At 47.5% G+C, this 21,808-nt stretch overlaps 1 protein-coding gene and 1 pseudogene across 1 annotated transcript; both read left to right on the plus strand.

The window, feature by feature from the left end:
• Nucleotides 1-329: 329 nt before the first annotated feature.
• LOC142595798 (E3 ubiquitin-protein ligase RBBP6-like) lies at nucleotides 330-14,131 on the plus strand. Its single transcript, XM_075724651.1, has 13 exons — nucleotides 330-495; nucleotides 2,818-2,917; nucleotides 4,608-4,710; nucleotides 5,827-5,871; nucleotides 8,256-8,344; nucleotides 8,465-8,561; nucleotides 9,406-9,545; nucleotides 10,459-10,631; nucleotides 11,364-11,467; nucleotides 11,902-12,093; nucleotides 12,174-12,252; nucleotides 12,345-12,402; nucleotides 13,627-14,131. Exons 1-13 carry the CDS (start codon nucleotides 330-332, stop codon nucleotides 14,129-14,131), a joined length of 1,851 nt encoding a protein of 616 aa, XP_075580766.1.
• Nucleotides 14,132-20,094: 5,963 nt separating this feature from the next.
• Nucleotides 20,095-21,151, plus strand: LOC142595799 (olfactory receptor 14C36-like; annotated as a pseudogene).
• Nucleotides 21,152-21,808: the final 657 nt, after the last annotated feature.

Genomic DNA, 21,808 nt, shown 5'->3' on the forward strand with positions numbered 1-21,808 from the left:
TAGATGGGAAGGTTTGGAGGAATGTGTGGAGGAATGGCGATTGCCTTTAGGGAGAGCTCGGGGTTAGGAGGAAGAGGGCGGGGCCGCCGTGCCCCCATGACGCGCGCCTTTTGTCATAATGCGCTGGGTGAGGTGAGGCGCTGGCGGCAGCCCGTGCACTTGTCGTCCAGGAAAGCCCTGGGCGGAACGCTGAGGCCGGGTGCCCGAGTGGCCGTAGCGAGCGGTCGGGCCTGGGAGCGCTGCGTGCGAGAGAGGGAGCGGAGGAGGAGCCGGGGCCGCGGGGGCCTCTCCCCATCGTGTGGCCGCCCGGCCGGGCTGCGAGGAGGAGCATGTCGTGCGTCCACTACAAGTTCTCCTCCAAGCTGAGCTATGATACGGTCACCTTCAGCGGCCTCCACATCCCCCTCTGCGACCTCAAGCGCCAGATCATGGGCCGTGAGAAGCTGAAGGCGGCCAACTGCGACCTGCAGATCAGCAACGCCCAGACCAACGAAGGTGCGTGGGGGCGGCGGGCGCAGGGCCTTGGGCACCTAAAGCTGCCTGTTTATCTGCAGATGTGTCCTGGTTTTGTCTGGGCCAGAGTTGGTTTTCTCCCTAGTAGCTGGTGTGGTGCTGTGGTTTGGATTTAGCATGAGAATAATGTTGATAGCACACTGATGTTGTAGTTGTTGCTCAGGAGTGTTTGTGGCAGTCAAGGACTTTTCTGCTTCCCATGCTCTGCCGGGTGCAGAAGAAGCTGTGAGGGGGCAGAGCCGGGAGAGCTGACCCAAACTGGCCGGAGGGCTGTTCCATACCATAGGGCGTCATGCTCAGTATAGAAAGTGGGGGGAGTTGGCTGGGGGGCAGCGATCGCTGCTCGGGGACGGGCTGGGCATCGGTCGTCGGGTGGTGAGCAACTGCGTTGTGCATCACTTTGTGCTTTGTATGTTCTTTTATCATTAGTAGAAGCGGTATTACTATTTCTCTTCCTCTGCTGTCCTATTAAACTGCTGTTATCTCAACCCATGGTTTTTACCTTTTTTCCCCCCCCAATTCTCTCCCCCATCCCCACGGGGTGTGGGGGGAGGGTGAGCAAGTGGCTGTGTGGTGCTTAGTTGCCGACTGGGGTTAAACCACGACAAGATATTTAAACTGTGTTCAGGAGAATGTCTGTGAAGAGACTTAAGAGCACACTGTTAGGGGTCCTAGGAATGCCATTGGATTGCATGGCACGCGTAGGTAGAGATCCATTTCAGGAGTCTTGTATTTTTCTACTACTGTTGAATGAAATTGTCAAGAGCTTTTGAAAAATGGTTACTTTGCCTGAAGGGCTTTGCTGCAGAAGGGTCTGTGAATGTTGTCTTGGGTTGCTAAGGTACTGTCAGCTTCACACATGCCAGCAGGCTGAGTGGCCAACTGGCTGGCGTCACTACTGGAATGGTTGGGTCTGTGTCAAACAGAGCCTTAAAACCAGACTGATGGATGGTCCTAAATGTGATGGAGCCCAATTCTTATCCCCAGGAGAAAAAATGTTTTGAGATAGGCCGAACATGTGGCTTTTCTTATAGCAGGTAAGGAACAGAAAGCAAAGTTTTAGAAGAAAAAGTGATGCTCATAAAGATGTTCCCCCGTAAAGTGTTACTCTAATGTACATCATACCAGTTTTACAAAGTGTGTTGCTTTGTTTCCATACGTAATCAGAATCCGGTGAAGAAAAAGTGTCTGCTTCCCTAGGTTCTGTTAAGCGTGGTGTTCCCTAAAGGTGAGGTTAAAGAAGGAGTATCTGTTATGCTTTAAAGAGCATCCCTCTTGTTCACCAGTGAGCAGATCCTCCTCTAGGTCGGTTGTGTTGCCCTTTGACAAGGAGTAAAAGGAGTCTAAAATTTTCAACTTGGTCTATTAGTGACACAGGTGCTTCCTGAAGCTTTCCTAAGGGTGTTTCCCATGTGAAAATGCAAAAATCCCCCCGTGGTTTTCAGAGCAAAGCTAGAGAATACATTTCAGTGTAATGTATACGAATGCCAAATTTTTGCTTGAAATGCATAACCATGAATTTCAGTTTTTATTCATCAGATGTAGATGCTTAAACTCACTAGAAGTAAAGAGGATTTTAAATATGACTGGAAAAAAATGATATGATGGACTGTTTTGAAGATCTGGGAAGGCAAACTGGATGGTTGAGACCTATTTTGAATGTCGGGGGGGCAGGGGTGTCCTCTTCCATGCTTCCTCTAGAGGCGTGTTCTATAAAGGCAGAATTCCCTTCAAAAAGCCTGCACTCAGGAACGATGCATTTCAGCTTGCCTCCCCCTCTTAATTTGATCTGAACTTCTTGACCTGTCTTTTAGAATGGATGTTCTCACAATGTTGTGGAAGAACTGTGAACTGCAGAGCTCAGGATTCCTGAGTGCTCTTTCCTGCCCTGTAACATTCTGACTCCAACCCCTTGGAGCATGTGCTATTCTGCTTCTCAGGCAAGAGACAACAAACCAACAACCAAACAACAAACCCAGCTGGGACCTGACCTGGTCTTAGTGCAGATGGCAGGCTGTCTTCTGTGTTCTGTCAGTCCTGAGTGACCTTGGAGACCAGTGTGCTGCTGGCATTCAAACTGTTTTAAATGAATGGAAAAGATTTTGCTGCTTGTGTGTGATTATCAAACCTGAAGACTTCTAGGAATGTCCCGTTAGTGTGTTGAGACGATAAAAGCGCAGTGTTACATAGAAAGCTTTGCTTTCATCCCTGTGAAGGGATTGCCTGAAGTGCTATGTCATTACGTAGTAATAGACATTCTTACAAACTGAATACTGTTTTGTTCTGTATTTGTGTTGTTTTCAGAATACACAGATGCTAATGCGCTGATTCCAAAGAACTCATCAGTGATCGTTCGAAGAATCCCTGCTGGAGGAGTCAAAGGCACCAGCAAAACCTATGTTGTGTAAGTATCCATACAGCATTGTACCCTTTGTTAGGGCTTTCAGTGTGTTAGCTGGTTTTGTGGATATTAGTTTACAGAGGCATTCCGATTGCATCTTTGTTGTTAAAGGTGCTGTTAATTTTGGTTGTCATGAGGTAGATTGTAATGTATCTGTCCCAAAGTCGACTGGGACATGGGGTTTGAACTGGAGCAATGGTAACTTTTAAGATGATTCTCTTGGGCTTCTTCTTGGGCTTGATTTTGCTGAGACCCAAGTTGTAGGTGCTGTTTCCTCTACCTGAGTGGTCATTATTAAATCTTCTTGCTTCTATTGCTTTTATAGTGAAGAGAGATAGGCATTGTAGTGTCAACTCGGAATTTGTTCCCATGTCAGAAGAGTCTGATTGTTGGGGTTTGAGTCTTTCTTGCCTTTGGGGGAGGGAGGGTGGGATATGGCAGGTATTCTTATGCCCCAGGTCTGGGGTTTTGCATCCTAGCTGTAGAGGAAAGAGCAAGGGTTGCCAGCTGGCGAACCATGCAAACAAGAAGTTCCATTCATAAGGGATTTGTATCAGTTTCCTAAAGACAGCGTCCGTTTCAGGCAAGAGAAAAAGAACACTGTCCCAAAGTGTATTGCCTTTTGAGCGAGTACAATGAAGGAATAGATAATCCTTTCCAAACCTGAAACGCAGGAAGCAGTTTAGCACATTGCCAACTGTTGCTAGTTCTCTTTCTACATCTGTTTTTACCCTAAGCTGACATCTGTGCTCCAGGTTTTAGTTCTGTATTCCCAAGATTTAAGGAGGGCAGATAACTGGGTGTATTGATTAAAATGACAGCCACTCAAATGCCATCCTGCCTACAGCATCATTGCTGTCATTTCTGTATTCACACAGTCCAGTTGTGTATCAGCTGCATTAGCACTGTTTGAATGGTCACGTTTTCCAGCCTTCTTAAAGATAGACCTCTCCACCACAGTTAGTAGGTGTTATTAGCTTGTGGTTTTGCCATGTCCTTCTGATGTGGGTTCCCCATAAATAAAGTATACTGATGAGTTACAGTGTGTCTCGAACAGACAGTACAGCAGCATCCTGGTGCCCATGAAGCACTTGCAAGCAAAAAAACCCTGAATTTGTGTGGCTCTGCATGTAAACTTTGGGCACATTACTGCAGCAGTTGTTGCAGTGCTTTCAGGCACTACTGAGTAATTCTGGACGCCACAGCGTTGTGCTTATAAACGTGGCCTTGTTTTGGGGGTTAATTGAAGGATGGATGCTCAGTGCTGCCTTGTGAATGCATCCTCCGTTTCTGGTTGGGTGGCACCCTCTCCTGGTATTGTAATGCTGCCCTAAAGTGAGAGGACAGATGCTGCTGGCATCAAAGCTCAACTAAATCCCTGTGTGTGGGGACAAGGAAAGAATGGCACTGCTGTTGTAACGTTGAAAATTAGCCGTGCAGATTAGCTTTTGATTCCTCCAGCTGGAAACATTGCAGAAACTGCTGGTAGAGTGGTTAATGTTTGGGAATGATGAATGCATGCTGTGATGGTGGAGAGGCCTTGAAAATGTGTTACTCGCCTTGCAGTTTGTTCTTGAAGGAGAATGTGCGAAGAAACCCCTGTGTGGTGATCTCAAGCATTTCCTTGTACTTCCTCATCTTCAGGAGGTACGGGCTCTATTTTAAGTTCTGATCACCTCCATTTCTCTTCCAGAAGGCGAACGGAGCCAGTGAGTGGACCATCAAAACCAGTACGTAAAAACACAATCTCACACTTTATTCTACACACTGCACTTAATTCTAAACAATGTAGCTTTGTATTAATTTTCCAGTAAGTCACTGAATACTTTACAAAGTACACTGAAAATAAGTTTCCTGTAGTGATGGTTCCTTCTCAAACAAAATTAAGTATTTTTTTAAATTTTGGCACAAGGCTAGAGCCTGGTGCATTTGTGGGTGAAATCCCTGTCATTTGTCCTAACCTCTGCCTGCAGTATGCTTTTGGAGCTGGGTGACTTCAGGGTTGGATGCTGCTTCAATTTCGCAGAGGTTAAGCCTGTCTTTAGTGTACCACCATATGATGCTAAACATATGGAGAAGGAATGATGAACTGGAGTGAGGAATCTTTTTCTGCATGTAGAGATCTTTTTTCCCAGAGTCTGCTAAAAACTGCTGCCTTGAATTCTTCCACTGCGTTAGGCACTAAAGGACAAGAGCGTTTTCCACGGAAGGCTTTTAATCTCTCTTCTGATCCAGTTAGTGACCCCTTGAGGAGAGCTGTTCAGTTTACATTGTGAAATGTTACTCTATGCTTTTGAACAACTTCAGGCATAATAAGCAGTGATTCGAGTGTCTTTCTGCTAAGGTTTTACTGGTGTGAGCTTCACTGCTGCTTGTGGCGTAACAGAATTGAGTATACTGGAAAAGGAGCAAGCGAAGAGTTCCCCTTTTTCCTTGTGGAAAAAGTGCCCTCCAGTCTTAGTTCTCAACAAACACAGCAGTCCATTACAAACCAGTGGCCTGAGGACTTCATTCCTGCAAGCCCTTCCGTAGGGAGCTGGGAGGGAGGAGTGTGGCTGCAATTTATTCTCAGAAATCCCTTTTTAGCTGCAAATTGGCAGCTTCCTTACCCCTGTGACTCTTAAGCAGTTGTGAGCATTTGACAAGGGTCCCTCTCTGAGATAGTCTGGAGCAGTAAGTTGATCTCAGGCGGGTTTGGTGAGTTTGGTTTCTTCTCATTAACCACAGAGGCACTCTGGAGCTGTCACAGGTTTGGACGCTTTTTTGAACAAATGCCGATTACACTGGGTTGGAAATGCCTCTTTCAGTGACACTCAGAGGATATGGTGCAGCCTTTCAGACTGCAGTAGAGGTGAACTATTGCTGTGTTTTGATTGTAGAACTTGAATATGTGTTTAATGTTTTGTGCACAGATCAATGACTCTTCTGGATCTATTTCTCTGGCCCAGCTCATTAAGGTATATCTAGATATATTCTTGTCAAATGCTTAAAACCAAAAGTGTTTGCTTTGTATTTTTAAATCTTATACGGTGATCTATAGCTGGATAACTCTTGTAATGTGAACAGAACTTTAATTTAGATTTTACTAATTTAAAAGTATTTATTTTAACTGTAAAATATGTGCGTATTTTGATACTGTCCTGTAAAGAGTAGTTGCCAGTCTGGGAAGATAGAAGGGGAGTACCTTATCAGCCTCAACGTAATGTTGCCATATTACTCACCTTCAAGACACAAAGAAGCAGCACTGCAGAAGCTGTTTACCGTTTTTCATACGTTTCATTCATGTTGTGTTGGAAACTAACACAACTTTCAGAGAAGAATTATATGGTCTGTAAGTTATGGACATTTCAGGGCGGGTTGCAACAGCCAAACGAGAAGCGTTTCTGGAACATGGACGATTGCGTGGCTATTTTTGAGTTTCTAGTCACGATAGTTACAGTTCCGTTCTGTGAATGCTGCAGAGTTTCATACATCGTAGTACATCTACAGTGGACAGCACAATCTAATTTGTTTGAGTGCAGGCTGCGTCAATTGTGTTAATGTACCTGACTGTTTATAGGAATATGCCAATGTGTACGTGTGGCATATTAGCAGATGTGACCTTCTGAAACTGTTGCAGTGCCGTGTTTTGCTGTGGAACTGCTTGCGTTCTGTGCTCAACAATGTGTAGCTTTGCCTGGTGGTTGCACTAGTGATTGCACGTTGTGCAAAGGCGTAGTGCTAGCCAATGGAATGAGTGGTCTTTCGAGTGACAAAGATGAGAGAAGGCCGGGCCTAGTGCAGAGGATCTGCTTCTTTCTTCTGAAAATAAAGGCTGGAGTTCATTTCCAAGAAAGAGAAATCTCTTCCCACTCGTAACTTCTTCCCTCACTCACTGCAGAAATTACACTGTGTACCTTTGGCCAAAAAAAAAAAAAAAAAAAAATTAGTTTGGAAGGTATCCACCAGAAGAAATTGGACTCCATTAGTGCTGTGCCTAAATGTGTCCTTGATTCTGTAAACTCATGTGAAGTTTTCCCCTGAAATGTGAAAAATTGTCCAAGTGGTGTAGACATTTCAGCTTTTGAGAACATTTAAAGAAAAATACAGGAAAATAACATAAAGCAGCTCAGAACTGTTACTTGCGCTGACCTCCTGAGTGCAGACTGGCTTAGCATGGAGGCAATGTGTTGTAAAAAGTTTTCCGGTTTGTTATTCCTATGTATTAAATGCCATATTTGAGTTTTGGTCTATTCCTAGGATGCGTTATTTTGTGTTTTGGAAGTGTTCTGTAAACCGTTTGGGTTCAAACAAACTAGTCAAGTATCTGTAAAGTTGTCTGTAAATGTTAATGGCAGTGACTTCATAGGTGTTGATCTGGATGATGTTACAGTTGAGAAAAAACTGTCTATATGAATGACTTGACAGATGTTGATGTGAATGATGTTACAGTTGAGAAAAAAACTGTCTATATGAAACAACCATTTAATAAAATACTGAAACTAGATGGTTGCTTTTGTGAATGAATGCATCTAAAAGCAAAAACATGCGCTGTTGATCTGAAAGATAGGTGCTTGAAGGTCCAAGTCATTTACAGTCCCTCCCTTTGTCCCTGCTTATGTCTGGACTAGCGTGCAATAAAAAAATCTGACCAAATACTGGTTAAACAAAAGCAGCTGGCTTCAAGAATTTGAAGACGTAGTTGTGCGTAAGGTTTATGAAGAAGTTAGTAGGGGGGAACATGCAGTTTGGACTGCCTACAGCACATGATGGTGACATTTCTACTGAAAAGAATCCTTTGTCTTGCTGAGGGATTCTAAAAAGCTTGATTCCTTTTCATGCTTCTGTGTCCGAAGCTCAGTTTCAGCAAGCAGAAACCAACTTCCCTGACTCCTAAGTTGAGTGTCCTTTTAATGCTGCAAAACGTAAATCATGATAGTGGCATACATCTTTCTCAATTAAATGTACAGCGGAGATCTTCTCCTTCACATAGTCTGGAGCTTAATATCAGTTCAAAAATACTGGACAGTGTAATTGTTTCTACGCGGAGCTTGAGTCCACGTGGAAGAAAATGGGGCTGGTTCCACAAGCCTTTATGTAAGGTGCAGACAGAGCCCAAGGTTTTGGGTGCCCAGGAATGCTCTTGTCAAGCAGGTTACCAGGCACCCAACCCCCACGTAAGGGCGTAAGGAGTCCCCAGAACATCTTCAGCACAACTCTGTTTTATATGAGTAGCTGTTTTGGTGCAGCCTCAGCTGGCACTGTGCTGCTCTTGACGGGACTGGGTGAGTGCTGTGGTCTTTGGCCGTGGGGGCTTCACTGTGTTTCTCATGCGTGTGTCAAATCCTGACCTGTTAAACAGACTGCCAATCTGGCTGAAGCCGATGCTTCCGAGGAAGATAAAATAACAGCGATGATGATACAGTCTTGCCAGGAATATGATCCATCCAAGTGAGTGTTGCTGATGTCGGATCTGTTCTTTGAAGATGATGGAAAAGCTGAAAGGATGCTTGTTGGAACAAGAGAGACACCTTTGCATACCTTTTTCTTTCTTTCCCCAAAATCTTTCAGTTACCTGAAGAAAGCCTTGGGTCCACCTCCACCATCTTACACTTGCTTCCGTTGTGGAAAACCTGGCCACTATAGGAAGAACTGCCCAACACATGGGGTAAGATTGTGGGGGACTGCTGGTGTTTGGTAGTTTGTCATTGTTTTTACCTTGGCAGTCACGTAACAATACAGAAACGCTCCTATTAAGAATTGTTTGTCTTGGGGTGAAACGCAGAGGTTACCTGGCAGTGTTGCAAAGCCCTTCAGACTTCCAGGGAAACCTGCAATTACAAATGTAAAATTGGCTTTTCTCAAGGTCATAGACATTAAATATGTCCATAGACCCTTCTCTGTGGACTTTCACGCACATTTTTGTATATTTCAATATCACTGGAAATGTTTCTGGTTTTAGCTCTTTTTAATGACTGGTTGTAGACAGCTTTCAGGATTCCATCTAAACCCAAGATGTTTCTGTTGACCCCATCTTGTGACTAAGTGCGTGTTTTAGGTACACAAGCCTCTGGTTGAGTATTCATGCCAGTGAACGTTCGTCACTGAATGCATATGCATGAGGTCTGAATTCAGCCTTCATCTAGAGATGGTGAACACAAGTTTCCCCAGCGAGTGATTCAGAGCAGCGAACTGAGCTCTCGCGCTGAATTGCGCTGGGGAGGAGGAGCGGGTTTGTGTCTCTTCTCCGAGTGGATGGCGAGCGCAGGGGTATTTCCCCCTTCAGGAACCTGAAGTTAAGCCAAAGAATGTCAAATGAGTTCAAAACACTGCTCAAGCCTTTTGAACGTCCTGGCTCTGTTCTTTTAGGAAAAGAAGTATTTTAGTTGAGCAACCCTTACGCTGGGTACAAGGAGAGCACTAAAGGCTTTTGCTGCTTCAAATAGTCCTTGAAATGTCATTTGAAGTGTGGGTCCTGAGATGAGATATGTCTGCATTTCTTTCCTTAACAGGACAAACAATTTCAGTCTGTTCCCAGAATTAAAAAGAGCACAGGAATTCCCAGGAGTTTCATGGTGGAGGTGGAAGATCCCAACACCAAGGGTGCTATGCTGACGAAAAGTGGAAAATACGCAATACCAGCTATTAATGCGTAAGTAGGGAATTAATTGGACTGACCACAAAGGTAATAAGAGAAACCATGGGTAAATGTTTGCATGGCAATGCAACCAAGTTGGCCAGCATCTGGAATTACGGGGGAGGAAGCATTGTCATTGTAGTTTACCCTTAAAATCTGTGATACTTTCTACCATTAAAATAGGGCGGTCCTTCTGTTCCAGCCCCTGCAAGTTGGTGAAACTTGCGGTATGCTAAGAATCTGTATTTCTGCAAAACGTTTCAGTAGTGTTTACAGCGGAGTCGGTCTCTGTGAACGCTCATTTTGCTTCTGGGTTATGCTTCAAAGGCTTCCTGCAAAATGTAACAAAGAGCTGTTGGACTGAGCTTTCCTGCCCCCCTGACTTTTATCCAATCCCATGTGTGAAACAGACTGAAGTTTTCCTGTGGCTATAAACTAAGAAAAGACTACTGTGTGCTGACAAGAGTGGCTGCTTTCAAATGCACTTGGTAGCACTTGTGTTTTTCTGTTGTGGATCTCCTTTTGTAGAAGCTGTAACACAGGCTTCCTCCATTAATCAAACGTAATTACTCAGAGACTAACTTTACCCTGAGCCTGCAATTTACACTTACCCTCTGGCAAAGGAGAGGTGGGATTCATTTCACCTTATTTCTGGGTGTCAAGGAATTATTTTTCCAGTCTGAGCTGGTTTCTGAGTTGATCCAATGAATGGGAGAGTTCTGCAGAAGGAAAATTCTTCCGCCCCTCCCTCTTTTAGTGCTGTGGCTACAGAAAAGTAGTTCAAACGAAATGCCTACATGTTAGAAGGCTAATGGGGAGTGAGAAGGATTCCATCTATTCTCTTCCTTTGGTAAAATGCAAAGCTTGGAAAAGTTTCCCTTTACCCATCTTTAACTCTTTCCTTTTTCCTTCCCCACCCCGCCTCCAGGGAAGCTTATGCTAGAGGCAAGAAGGAAAAGCCTCCCTTCCTACCAGCGGAGCCGTCCTCCTCCTCCTCCTCAGCTGATCCTGTTCCAGAGGAGTTGTTGTGTCTCATCTGTAAAGATCTAATGACAGATGCAGCTGTTATTCCCTGCTGTGGGAACAGTTACTGTGACGAATGTAAGTGTTACTGCCCTGTCTGTTCATGCAAAACATCACATCTGATCTTCGGAAAGCAGAAATAGGAGATAACAAAATTACTTTCTTACGTAGATGCTGAACAGGAAAGAATGCTTCCCGTATAATGGGGAAAAAAAAGGCAGAAAGCTTTTTTCCCTTTTTACCTATCTAGTTAAGTCCTCTTTACATGGGAAAGGATGAGTATGAGAAGAGTGCATCACTGTGCAGGTGATTACAGTATTGGATATGGAATGCATTTGGTTTGTCCACAGCCCTTTCCCTCATACAAAATTATACAGCCAGCTCTGGTGCCTGACTGTGCTCTGCAACAAAGGGACAGTTAGGCATTTAATCCACGTTCCTCTCCATGGGAGAGCTGGTTAAAACCTTCAGAACTCAAACATACAAATGGTTTTTTGAGACATGTTTTATTCATTAACCTGGAGGTTGGTGACTTCTCGCTGTACTAGAGAGTGGAAAAAAGACTCGTGGGAACATCAGGACACAGCCTACTCTACATCTTCAGGTGTGACAGTAGTGAAATATCAAAGCTGTACGGTTGTGTGCTGCATACGAGACATTTGTGACACTATTGAACTTTTATAGCTTCATGCTCTCAATTCCAGACCACATTCACCCATTAATCATAGACGTGTTTTGAGAATTGATTAGAAGCCAACTAATGTCCTCACTTTGGCTAAAACCTGTTTTGATGGTTCTAATTATTCACAGGCATTAGAACAGCGTTGCTGGAATCTGAGGAGCATACCTGCCCAACGTGCCACCAGACAGACGTTTCGCCTGATTCTTTAATTGCCAACAAGTTCCTACGCCAGGTGCCATGATGCCTTTTACGTAAACTGTTTGTAAGACAAGTCTGTTTGTGAAAAGGTGAAAGGGAAGCAAATACTAATTTACATCTCCTTTAAGCAAGGCTAAATGGAACAAGGCCAAATTTACTTCTGAAATCCATGATCTGTTGTTACAGAAGCTTACAGCCTGGCACATTCAGGTCACACTTTTGTTTAAGATGATTGCCTCGCTTTCAGATTTGGTGTTAACACTGAAGGACTTTAAATACAGATACTCTGAGTCACCAGTCATTAATATCAGTGTCTAATGGGATGTGTTCATCTATCTGTATGGCGATTTATTTTACGGTTGATAGCATTTATAAGAACACAAAAGCAATTTTACTCTGTGGAGGCTTTTGTTCATTTATCTCCTGAAGTTCCGTATTACCTTTTTGTCAATGTTTTTCTGCCTCTAGGCTGTGAACAACTTCAAAAATGGAACTGGCTACACAAAAAGGCTCCATACCCAGATTCGGCAGCAACAGCCACCACCACCACCACCACCACCACCACCACACCTGCCCGTCACCCCTCCTGCTGCTCTGGTGAGTGCCGCTCAACTGTCTAAACCTTCCCCTCTGTCAATCAGCAGTCTGTTGGAAGAGAAGGTAAGTTTTATTTCAACATATGCGCTGATTCCTGTATTTTCATAGAGCTTATTTTCCAACTGTTTGCATTTATTCACAAGGGCTACCAGGTTCCTGTTCAAAGGCAGCCCGCAGTAGCAAGTGTTCTGGGCCCCCAAGGACAACCAATACCCACAGCTGGTAAGTAACTAGAACTTCAGGATTTCCTGAAAAGAATTATCTTCAGACCAACTGAATGGATTTTTTTCTTTTTTGTCTCCCCACTCCACAAGATCTTCCAATGAGAGCCAAAACAATTTGCTCAGCAGGTGGCAGAGCAGGTTGGGAACTGTGAGTATTTTACAGAAATTCAGTAGATGACCACTTGTAACCTGTTAAACGAGGCCGTAACACATGACTTGTACAGCAGCTGGTTTATAATGAACTGAGTATGCACAGATCGCTGTTTACACGTGCTTTTGCTAAGGAACTGATGAACTATAAAAAGATTCAAGAAGAGCATAGGCATTCGTTTTCCAGGTAACTGCTTTCCATGTCCGTAAAGGAGAAGCAGATTGTCTGGAAGAACCAGGAGGAGTTCCACTCCACCTCTCTCGTTAGGTGGATTGGGTGACTCAAGGGATCAGCAGTGATAGGAGTTGCACATGTAGGTTGCTAGCTCAGCTCTGGCAGAGATTCAGGTTGACCGATAGTTGTCCTTTGGCAGCCGTTGTTAAGGAACAGGCGTCTCTTTTCCTAAAGCTTCTCTGCAGTGACATCCTTCACCTCCTGACAGCCGTGAGAGGCTGGAAACTGAGTAGTGTAGTTGCTGGATTTTCTGTGTCTCCCTATTCTGAGTGTAACCATGACCTCAAAGCACTTTGGAGGAGATACGTGAGAGAAATTGTCTTCATTTCCTCTTTTGTTTATTTCTGGAGGATACATGGAGAGATTTTAACCTGGACTGCAAACTGGTGGCTTTCGCTAGTATTCTGTTGACATTGTTGAACTTTTCGTAGGAATTAAAAGATCAGGCTTGTTTAAGGAAGTCTTAAATTGGTGAAGGACTTTGAGAGGAGGAATGATGCTAATGGACATAGGCGGAATAATGTGAAATAATGTTTCTTTAAAAAAAATAATAAAAGAAAAACTTGTGAAGAAAAAACTCAGGGTAGCTGATGTTTTCTATTCCTCAAAATCACTTGGGCAGGAGTCTGAATAACTCTGTTGTTCATGCTCTCAGGACCTTTCCTGGAGTAATGGCATTGAGTCACATGAAACCAATCAACAGCTGTGGTAGTTCATGTGATAGAAGTGAGTGGAAATAGCCTTACCCTTCCTGGATGTTCTTACACTAACAAAGCAGCAGCTGTTGTGTCTTGTAAGCAGAAACTCTTACATGTTAGCAAGTTCTTCGCTTTGCAGTAGCATCATGTCAGCAACTGAAAGAAGCTTTGACGTAAGCATATGGAGAGGAAAAAGTAACCCAAACCAAACTTGGGAGGAAAAAACCTGGGAAGAATGACTGTTTTGACTTACCTTCAGTATTCTTTTCTGTGTTGTGGTTTTTTTAAGGTCCATGTCTCCTTGCAGTACTTCATCTTACTCTAGAAGTTCATATACCGACTCCAAATCAAGATCTGGTTCTTCCTGCACTCGCTCCTCCTCTCGATCATATAGACGTTCCTGTTCTCATTCCTACTCAAGATCACCACCATATACAAGAAGACGCAGAGAGAAGAGTGGCAACTCTCATTCTAGGTCAAGGGTACATGGTTCTCACAGGTCAAGGTCAAGGTCACCCCCATCCAGAAGATCCCGTTCACGGTCAAGATCACCAGTATTTAGAGGCCGGTCTCCCACTAAACGGACAACACCTCAAGGGCAAGGAGAAAGGGGGTATTCTAACAGACACAGAGAAGTTCCACCATACGATAAGAAAGCTCCCCATGGCAGATCTGCTGCCTTCCGACATCCATCTGAAAAGGAAAGATACAGCGCGTGGGAGAGAAAGGTCGACACCAATCATGAAAAATCTGCTCACATGGAACCTCCTGTGAAAAAAGTGAAGAAGGAGTAGCCAGACACAGACAGTGTTAGAACATCTTCCTTTTAAAAGGATGAGAATACTTTGATACTACCTGTAAAGAGTAGTTCCCACTTGGGAAGCTAGAAGGGGAGTACTTTTTGGGGAGGGGGGCGTTGCAGAAGCCATTCTGGAACATGGACAGTTGCATGGCTATTTTTCTCTTTGTTTGCTAGCTATACTTTACTAGTTATACTTTGTGTATAAACACAAATCACACGCTCATAAATAAAGTTAAGATTCTTTTAGCCTCGTCTATTCCCTGGCATGTCTGTATTACATTTCTAAGTAGCATCTTACCATAAGGGAACAGAGAAGTCTCAAAAAAAAATCAAACCAAAGGAAAAATCCTGGAGTGGGAGGGAAGACTTAGAGTTAGTTAGAAGGAATTCAAGTAAATGAAAGAGAAAGCAAACCCATTCCCTTCTTGTTTGCTCTGACTGTCCCTGATTTGGGCTGTGGGTGGCTGTCGGCAGGGTGGAAGCCTTGCATCTCTCTTTACAAGTCCTGTAAAGCTCTGCAGCCTCAGGTGCTTCTGGGCTTGGAGGCACAATGAGCTGCATTCTTAAAGCTATTCTAAAGGTCTTGGTCTACAGAGAGGGGGTTTGGTCTTGGTTTTGGTTTGGTTTCTTTTTTTTCATACACTTATCCCTGTATGAACTTCGAAGCAGAACCTGGATCTGTGAGTGGCAGGAATAAATCACTGGAGAGCCTGCCAATTCTTGTTGAACAGCAAAGCAGCAAAACTAACATGAGTGAAGATTTTTTTTAAAAAAAAAAGACGCACAAAAGCTTATGCTTTGCGTTTTTCTTCATTGTGTTGCTTTTATGTTCACTGTCATTCTGCACTTGCAAATTTGTGCTGCCGTCCTGCTGTTCCTGCAGCCAAAGCAAGCAAGTGGATCCTTTTTGGTTTAGTATGACTATTTCAGTAAGTGCAGGGATCTCTGGTTGGTGTTTGTCCTTAGAGGCTGCAGAAATGCAGAGTCATGCCTGTTGTTTTAGCGCGATCAAGCACAGCTGTGATCCTTCCTGGCTGAACTTTGAGTTTAGCCAAGCCATTGGGTTTTAGGAAACCACTGGAATTTATATGCAGCACTGCAGCAGTGAGATTAGCCTTTTCCTGCTATTTTCTGTCCCCTTTCCCACTTGCTCTGTGTTCGTTTCTGTTTAGTCTTCTGTTGGAAGTGGGAGTTAATACATTGACTGTCAGTTCTGGGTTTGGGGTTTGTCTTTTCTTCTTCTGGTTTTTTTTCCCCAATTCTTCTGCAGTATTATCTTCGGGTTGTATCCAAGTTGCATACATCGCCTGAGGATGGAAACATTTACCCTGCTGCTGGGAGCAGGGAGGGCTCAGGAGCATATCTGAAATGCTTGTACCCCAGGGCAGGCAGTGTGAGAAACAACCAAGCTGAACTGGAAGCCTGGGTCCGTTCCCAGAGCTAGGATATCATTGGTATCAGTGAGACTTGGTGGGGCAGCTGGGTGTCAGCTACAGCTGCTCACATGCTGGAGTGCAGGGCAGTCCCGGGAGAAAAGCGGGAGCCAGGCACGTGCGTTGCATTTGCTGAGCAGGGCTGGGTCCCTGGAGGGCAGAGAGCAGTGGCTTGAAGAATGGCAGCCTCAAAGGGCGTGCAAGGTGCGGGAGCTTCCTGCTGCCACCCTGGCTTGTGGGGATAGAGCTGAGGCACCCAGCCGAGTGCAGCCTGGTCCCTAGGATGGCAGGGCAGGCTCTGCCTGAAAGTGGAAGAGCTGCTCTCAGGGCCCTTGAGGCGTAGCATGGCTTCATGGGCACCAGAGCTGGGCCCCAAACCAACTGGCTCAAGGCTGCTTTGGATTTTGGAATGGACCTGAAGGTGGTGCCCAGTATCTGCTCAGAGCAGACAGAAGGTGGCCTTAGAGCAGACAGCTTGTCTCCTGTGGATACTCTGCTGTTGCAGCCCCAGATTTTGCAGGTGGTTAAGGGGGATGGATGTGAGAGGTGGCCACGCTGGACAGCAAATTGAAGGAGGAGTTGGGGTCTTTTTGGGGAGAGGAATCTGGCAGGGACAGCAGTACCCAGGAAACCCCATCAGTAATGGCATGGAAGTCCAAGAAGACCTAGCTAACAGCACCTGAAACACCACATCTGTTCCCAGGTGTGGCAAACGTGGGAGGAAGGGGGAAAAATAAGCAGGGGTAGGTGCCTTGTTTGGGAGGGGGCATGGGCGCAGAAAGGCAGGAGCCAAGGAAGCTGAGGGGGATGTACAAGCATGGAAAGTGGAGAGGAGTGGGGATCAAGGATCCAGCTGCTGCTTGGTTTGCTGGTTTGACTGAGCCCTGCACCTAATCCCCACAGCCCGTCCGACCTTCTTTTGGAGGGCGATTCCAAATCCTTTTGTGCGTGGCCCCACTCTGTGTACCCGGTGCGGGGGTGGGTGCAGAGGCCTGGCTGCTGCAGTGGCAGAAGGGAGCACAGGGCATGGGGACCCAGCAGCTGGAAACACCGAGTGTCCAGGGCCAGGTACTGCTGGAGCGCTGTGTGTGTGCAATTCGCGAGTGAACTTGAAGCTGGACGAGCTGGCGAGCAAAGAGGAGAGACCCTTTCAGTCATGTGGATGGCATGTGGCTGCAGCCCGGGTACACGGGGTCATATGTTGTTATTATTATTAATACTACTACGACTATTTTACTTAATTTATTTCAATTATTAAACTGTTCATATCTCAACGCACGAGTCTTCTCACTTTTAACCTTCCGAATCTCTCCCCATCCCACCGGGCATGGGGAGTGAGCGAGCGGCTGTGTGGTGATTAGTTGCTGCCCAGGGTTAAACCACCACACTCTGTGAGCTGCTCCCTTAGAGCCTGCAGTCACCTGCACGTGTCTGGGGCCACCTCCTGAAGCCCAAATGTCGCCAGGTGTTTGTGCCTGAACAGCTCCCTCCTGGCCTCCATCTCCATTATCGCCATGGGAGCTGAGACAAGGAGCTCCCATGCAGGTGCCCATGTTGTGCCCACCTGAAGTGAGGCAGGAGGAATCCCCCCTCCTGTGGGTTTGTGGCAGGCATGGGAGGGAGCTGAGAGCCCTTGCAGCCCCAGGACTCCAGGCCCAGGATGAGATGGCTCCATTGACTCTGCTGAACCCGTCCCTCAGCAGGGCTAAAGGAGATCCCTGCCTGTCACTGCCTGGGTGTCCTGTCTAAGGTGGAGACAAGGAAAAGTGATTACAGGTCATAAATCGGACTCAGGTGAGAGAAATTACACTGCTGGAAGTAAGAGTCTCTCCCCAGCTGCAGGAGGGAGCATCAGTGATGGCTTCAGGCTGTGTCACAGCAGGTTCCCCTGCAGCCCCAGGGACAACACAAGGCAGCCCAGAGGGGCAGAGCAAGGGCTGCCTTGGGCTGGTGCTGTGCTGCTGAGCTGGGCCGGGCTCCTGGGACGCAGGCAGCTCCTGGCAAGCGGGCAGCGCTGCAGAGAGACAGCTCTGCCCAGGAGCAGCTCCTGTGCCAAGCGCAGCAGGGCTGAGGGCAGTGCCTGCAGGCAGGGAGGGGAGAGGAGGGAGGCAGACAGGGGTTAAAGGCAGTGTGGGGTGGGAGGGTGCTGAGAGCTCACTGCGGGAGAGATCTTCACAGCCCTTGACACAGTAAGTCTGTGACTGCAGGGCTATGCAGCTGCATTTCCTTGAGGGGTCTCCTAAAGCTGGCACATGCCACAGATGACAGGATCTGTAAGTACAACTCTGAGAGTTTCTCTGTTGTAGAGAAGAACATGCTCCAGAGCAGGGCTGCCCTACTGCACCATGAGAGACTGGGACAAGGCATGACGGCTGCCTTCTCCAAGGGATGGCTGCAGGGGTGTGAGGGTGGGTGTGCAGCCAGGGGTGCCCAGGGCTGTCCTTGTGAGCAGGGTCCCTGCACCCCAGGGTGCTGTGTGCCGGGGCAGGGACTCTGCCGCCTGCCAGGGTCAGCTCTCAGCCTGCCCAGGGAACTCCCCACGGTTGTGCAAGGAGAAGCTGTGGGTGGACAGAGTGACCCCAGCAAGGCAGGGTCCTTCTGCTGGTGAGAGGGTGCTGCGTGGGTCAGGGCTGCTCAGAGCTTCAGCCTCATCTCCAGAGTATTTCCAATAGGAGGTTTCAAGGGGAAGATCAAGACAAGGATTACTATAAAGAGAAGGAATTTCCCTGTGCCTTCAATTCCCTTCTCTTGGGGAACAGCAGGTGAGAAATGATAAAGGAGTTCTTAATATTGACAGATCACTGAGACTGCTGAACTGTAACTCTGAGTGATCAGCAGGTTTTCCAGGAGTCTCCCAATGAGTTTTCAGCCACTCCTCTGCCCGTGGACAGAAACAGGATCACCTTTGATGGACCCATCAGGCTTAATCTGACCTGTGATTTTTTCTACCTGCAAACCGGACCATGCGCCCAGCCAGTGCCCTGCAAACATGCCGGTTTCTGGAGGGCTAAGGAGAGGGCACAGAGGTTGGGATGGGGTCTGTGAGTGCTGGCAGGGAAAGACATGGCACAGGGAAACAGCTCCCATGAGGAAAATCTCCTGGCAGCAGGGATATCATCAGGGAATGAGAGGAAACAAAAACCACAAATGTTGTGAGAGGGAGAGTTCAGAAACCTCCGTCTCATCCCCTGCCATGCAGAGCCCTTCCCCTGAGCAAGCCCCCTTGCCTCCTCTCCCAGCCAGCAAAGCCTCTGCCCCAAGGGCTGGGGGCTCCAAGGCGCGAACCAGCTCCTCTGCAGCCAGAGCTCCAGCAGAGCCGTGCTGCAGCTCTCCAGCCCCGCGCCCAGGGCCCTCTGCAGAGCACAGGGGCTGAGAGCAGCTGCCCGGCAATGCTGGTGCCTGGGAGGTGGCGGGCACAGCTGGGGAAGGGCAACGCTGGCCTGAGGGCCCGCCTGCCTCTGCCCTGGCCTCTCTCACCCACACCCGCACTCCAGCTCTGCTTCTCGCTCCACTTGTCCCTGTTAGTGCTGGGGTTATTTCCTTCTTGCTGTCAGGCTCCCTGGGCAGATGGAGTTTCAGCTGCAGAGTCACACACTGGTCTTGTGGGTCCCCCCATGCCCGTGTGTCCATGGGAACAAGTGTCCCAGCTTTCCTCTAAGCTGTGGGGCAGTGGGCAATGCAGTCAGTGCATGGAGGCAATGAGCTCAATCTCCCTTACTCAAATGCCATCACTAAGACACTTGGCTATCTCCTTGAGGTGTCCTTCCAAGCTGTGAGCTTCCCTCCAGCATGCAAACCTGTCCCATAGCATCTTTGTGTTATCTGAAACTGCAAGGGAGAAGCACAGAGATGCTAAGACAGAAAAAATGCTGTTGGGTTTGTGCAATGAGCCATGCGTGTCCTTGGCTAGAAGTGGGGTGCTGAGACCTTGAGAAAGGCTGAGACATTTAGTGGTCTGTGGAAGATCCATCTGCTCTCAGCAGTGCCTGGTGGCTTTTCAGGGTAACATGGGAGTGTGATCAGCCTCCATCTCAGAAAGCTGCAAGCCCGGAGAAACTGGGACCCAGACAGAGAGACAGAGCAGCTGCCCTCACTCTGCACGGAGCCACAGGCAATCCTCTTGCCTCACAGAACTCGCTCTGTTCTCCCTTTGTGCAGCAGAAATGCTGGGGGTTTCTGACATCCAAGAATACTCCCCAGGGTGGCAGGGGAGGGGGAGCTGTAGAAAACCTAAACCTTTCAAGTCGCCTTCTGTCTTCCTGGGTCCTTAGCCCTGGGAGTGCAGATGCTGACAGGCCCTTCTGCGTTAGCAGTGGTTCCATCTGACACAGTTGAACACCAGGACTGGTCCCTGTCCCTGCCCACTGCTGCAGAGCAGGGCTGACTTCTCAAGAGCCCGTGGGCAGATGCCCTGCTCCTCATGGCACACACGGCCAGCACCAACCAGGGCTCCAGGCACATTGCTCAGGGAAGGGCTGCTAGAAAAACAAAAGGCTGGGTGTGTGTTTCAAGGGGAGGTCGTATGGGAAATTGCTTTGATTTTGCTCAGAGAAGTCTCTACTACCTTGTCACTGTCTTCTTCTCCAATGACAGTCACTGACTCCCAGAGGCAGCAGATGTCCAACGACAGCTCCATCACTGAGTTCCTCCTCCTGGCATTTGCAGACAGGCGGCAGCTGCAGCTCCTGCACTTCTGGCTCTTCCTGGGCATCTACCTGGCTGCCCTCCTGGCCAACGGCCTCATCGTCACCGCCATAGCCTGTGACCACCACCTCCACACCCCCATGTACGTCTTCCTCCTCAACCTCGCCCTCCTCAACCTGGGATCCATCTCCACCATTGTCCCCAAGTCCATGGCCAATTCCCTGTGGGACACCAGGGCCATCTCCTACTCAGGATGTGCTGCACAGGTCTTTTTCTTTCTCTTCTTGGTTGGAGCAGAGGTTTCTCTTCTAACCATCATGGCCTAAGACCGCTACGTTGCCATCTGCAAACCCCTGCACTACGGGACCCTGCTGGGCAGCAGAGCTTGTGTCCACATGGCAGCAGCTGCCTGGGGCACTGGGTTTCTCTATGCTTTGCTGCACACGGCCAATACATTCTCACTACCCCGACGCCACGGCAATGCTGTGGGCCAGTTCTTCTGTGAAATCCCCCACATCCTCAAGCTCTCCTGCTCACACTCCTACCTCAGGAAAGTTGGCCTTATTGTGGTTAGTGACTGCTTAGGATTGGGATGTTTTGTTTTCATTGTGGTGTCCTATGTGCAGATCTTCAGGGCCGTGCTGAGGATGCCCTCTGAGCAGGGACGCCACAAAGCCTTCTCCACGTGCCTCCCTCACCTGGCTGTGGTCTCCCTGTTTCTCTGTACTGGCAGTTTTGCCTACCTGAAGCCCCCCTCCCTCTCCTCCCCAACCCTGGACCTGGTGCTGGCAGTTCTGTACTCGGTGGTGCCTCCAGCAGTGAACCCCCTCCTCTACAGCATGAGGAACCAGGAGCTCAAGGATGCAGTGGGGAAACTGATCACTCGATGTTTTCCTGAAGCAATAAACTTCTGCTGCAGAACATTTATATTGTAAAATTATCACAGGCACAGCCTGTCACCTGTATTTTTTGTTTTTGTGGTGCTTTTTCCTTGTGATAATGTTGTCATCTCCTTTCTAAATCACTCTCTGTCTTTCTTTTTCTGACTGAGTGGCTGTGTAAATGAGGAGCCCTGCTCTGTCTGTATGTTTCAGTGCAGTAGAGCACACTTCAGTCACCTTTTTTTGTCTTCTGTTCCTTCCTCCAAGGCCTTTAAACACAATAAAGTGCACTTCAGTGAATTTTCTTGTCCTGGGTTCCTTCCTCCAAGGCATATTTGGAGCTGCAGGAACAGTTCCTGTGTGCACCGGTGGAGGGGAAAGGAGTGCCAGCATGGCAGCACTGCCAGGGAGCACCAGCCCTTGCTCTTCCAGGGCTCTTCTCTTTCCACTCGCACACTCTGGTTCTGATCCCTTGCGTTGCTGTAAGGCCTGAGTGCTCTGGCAGCTTGGTCACAGGCGTGCTGCATGGTAGTGCTGTGACCGCAGGCAGGGACAGGCCATGGGCACTTCTGTGACAGAGCTGGCCTCCATACCAGCGTTTCCATAAAGAAAGGTGATCTCCTCAGGGCAGTGCCTGAAGCCTTAGCTCTGCTTTCAGAGTTGCTCTCAAGGAGACACTCAAGCAAGTGCTGTGTTGAGGGCAACACCAGT

The sequence above is a fragment of the Pelecanus crispus genome, chromosome 23 (assembly GCF_030463565.1).
Source record: "Pelecanus crispus isolate bPelCri1 chromosome 23, bPelCri1.pri, whole genome shotgun sequence".
NCBI classification, from domain to species: Eukaryota; Metazoa; Chordata; class Aves; order Pelecaniformes; family Pelecanidae; genus Pelecanus; species Pelecanus crispus.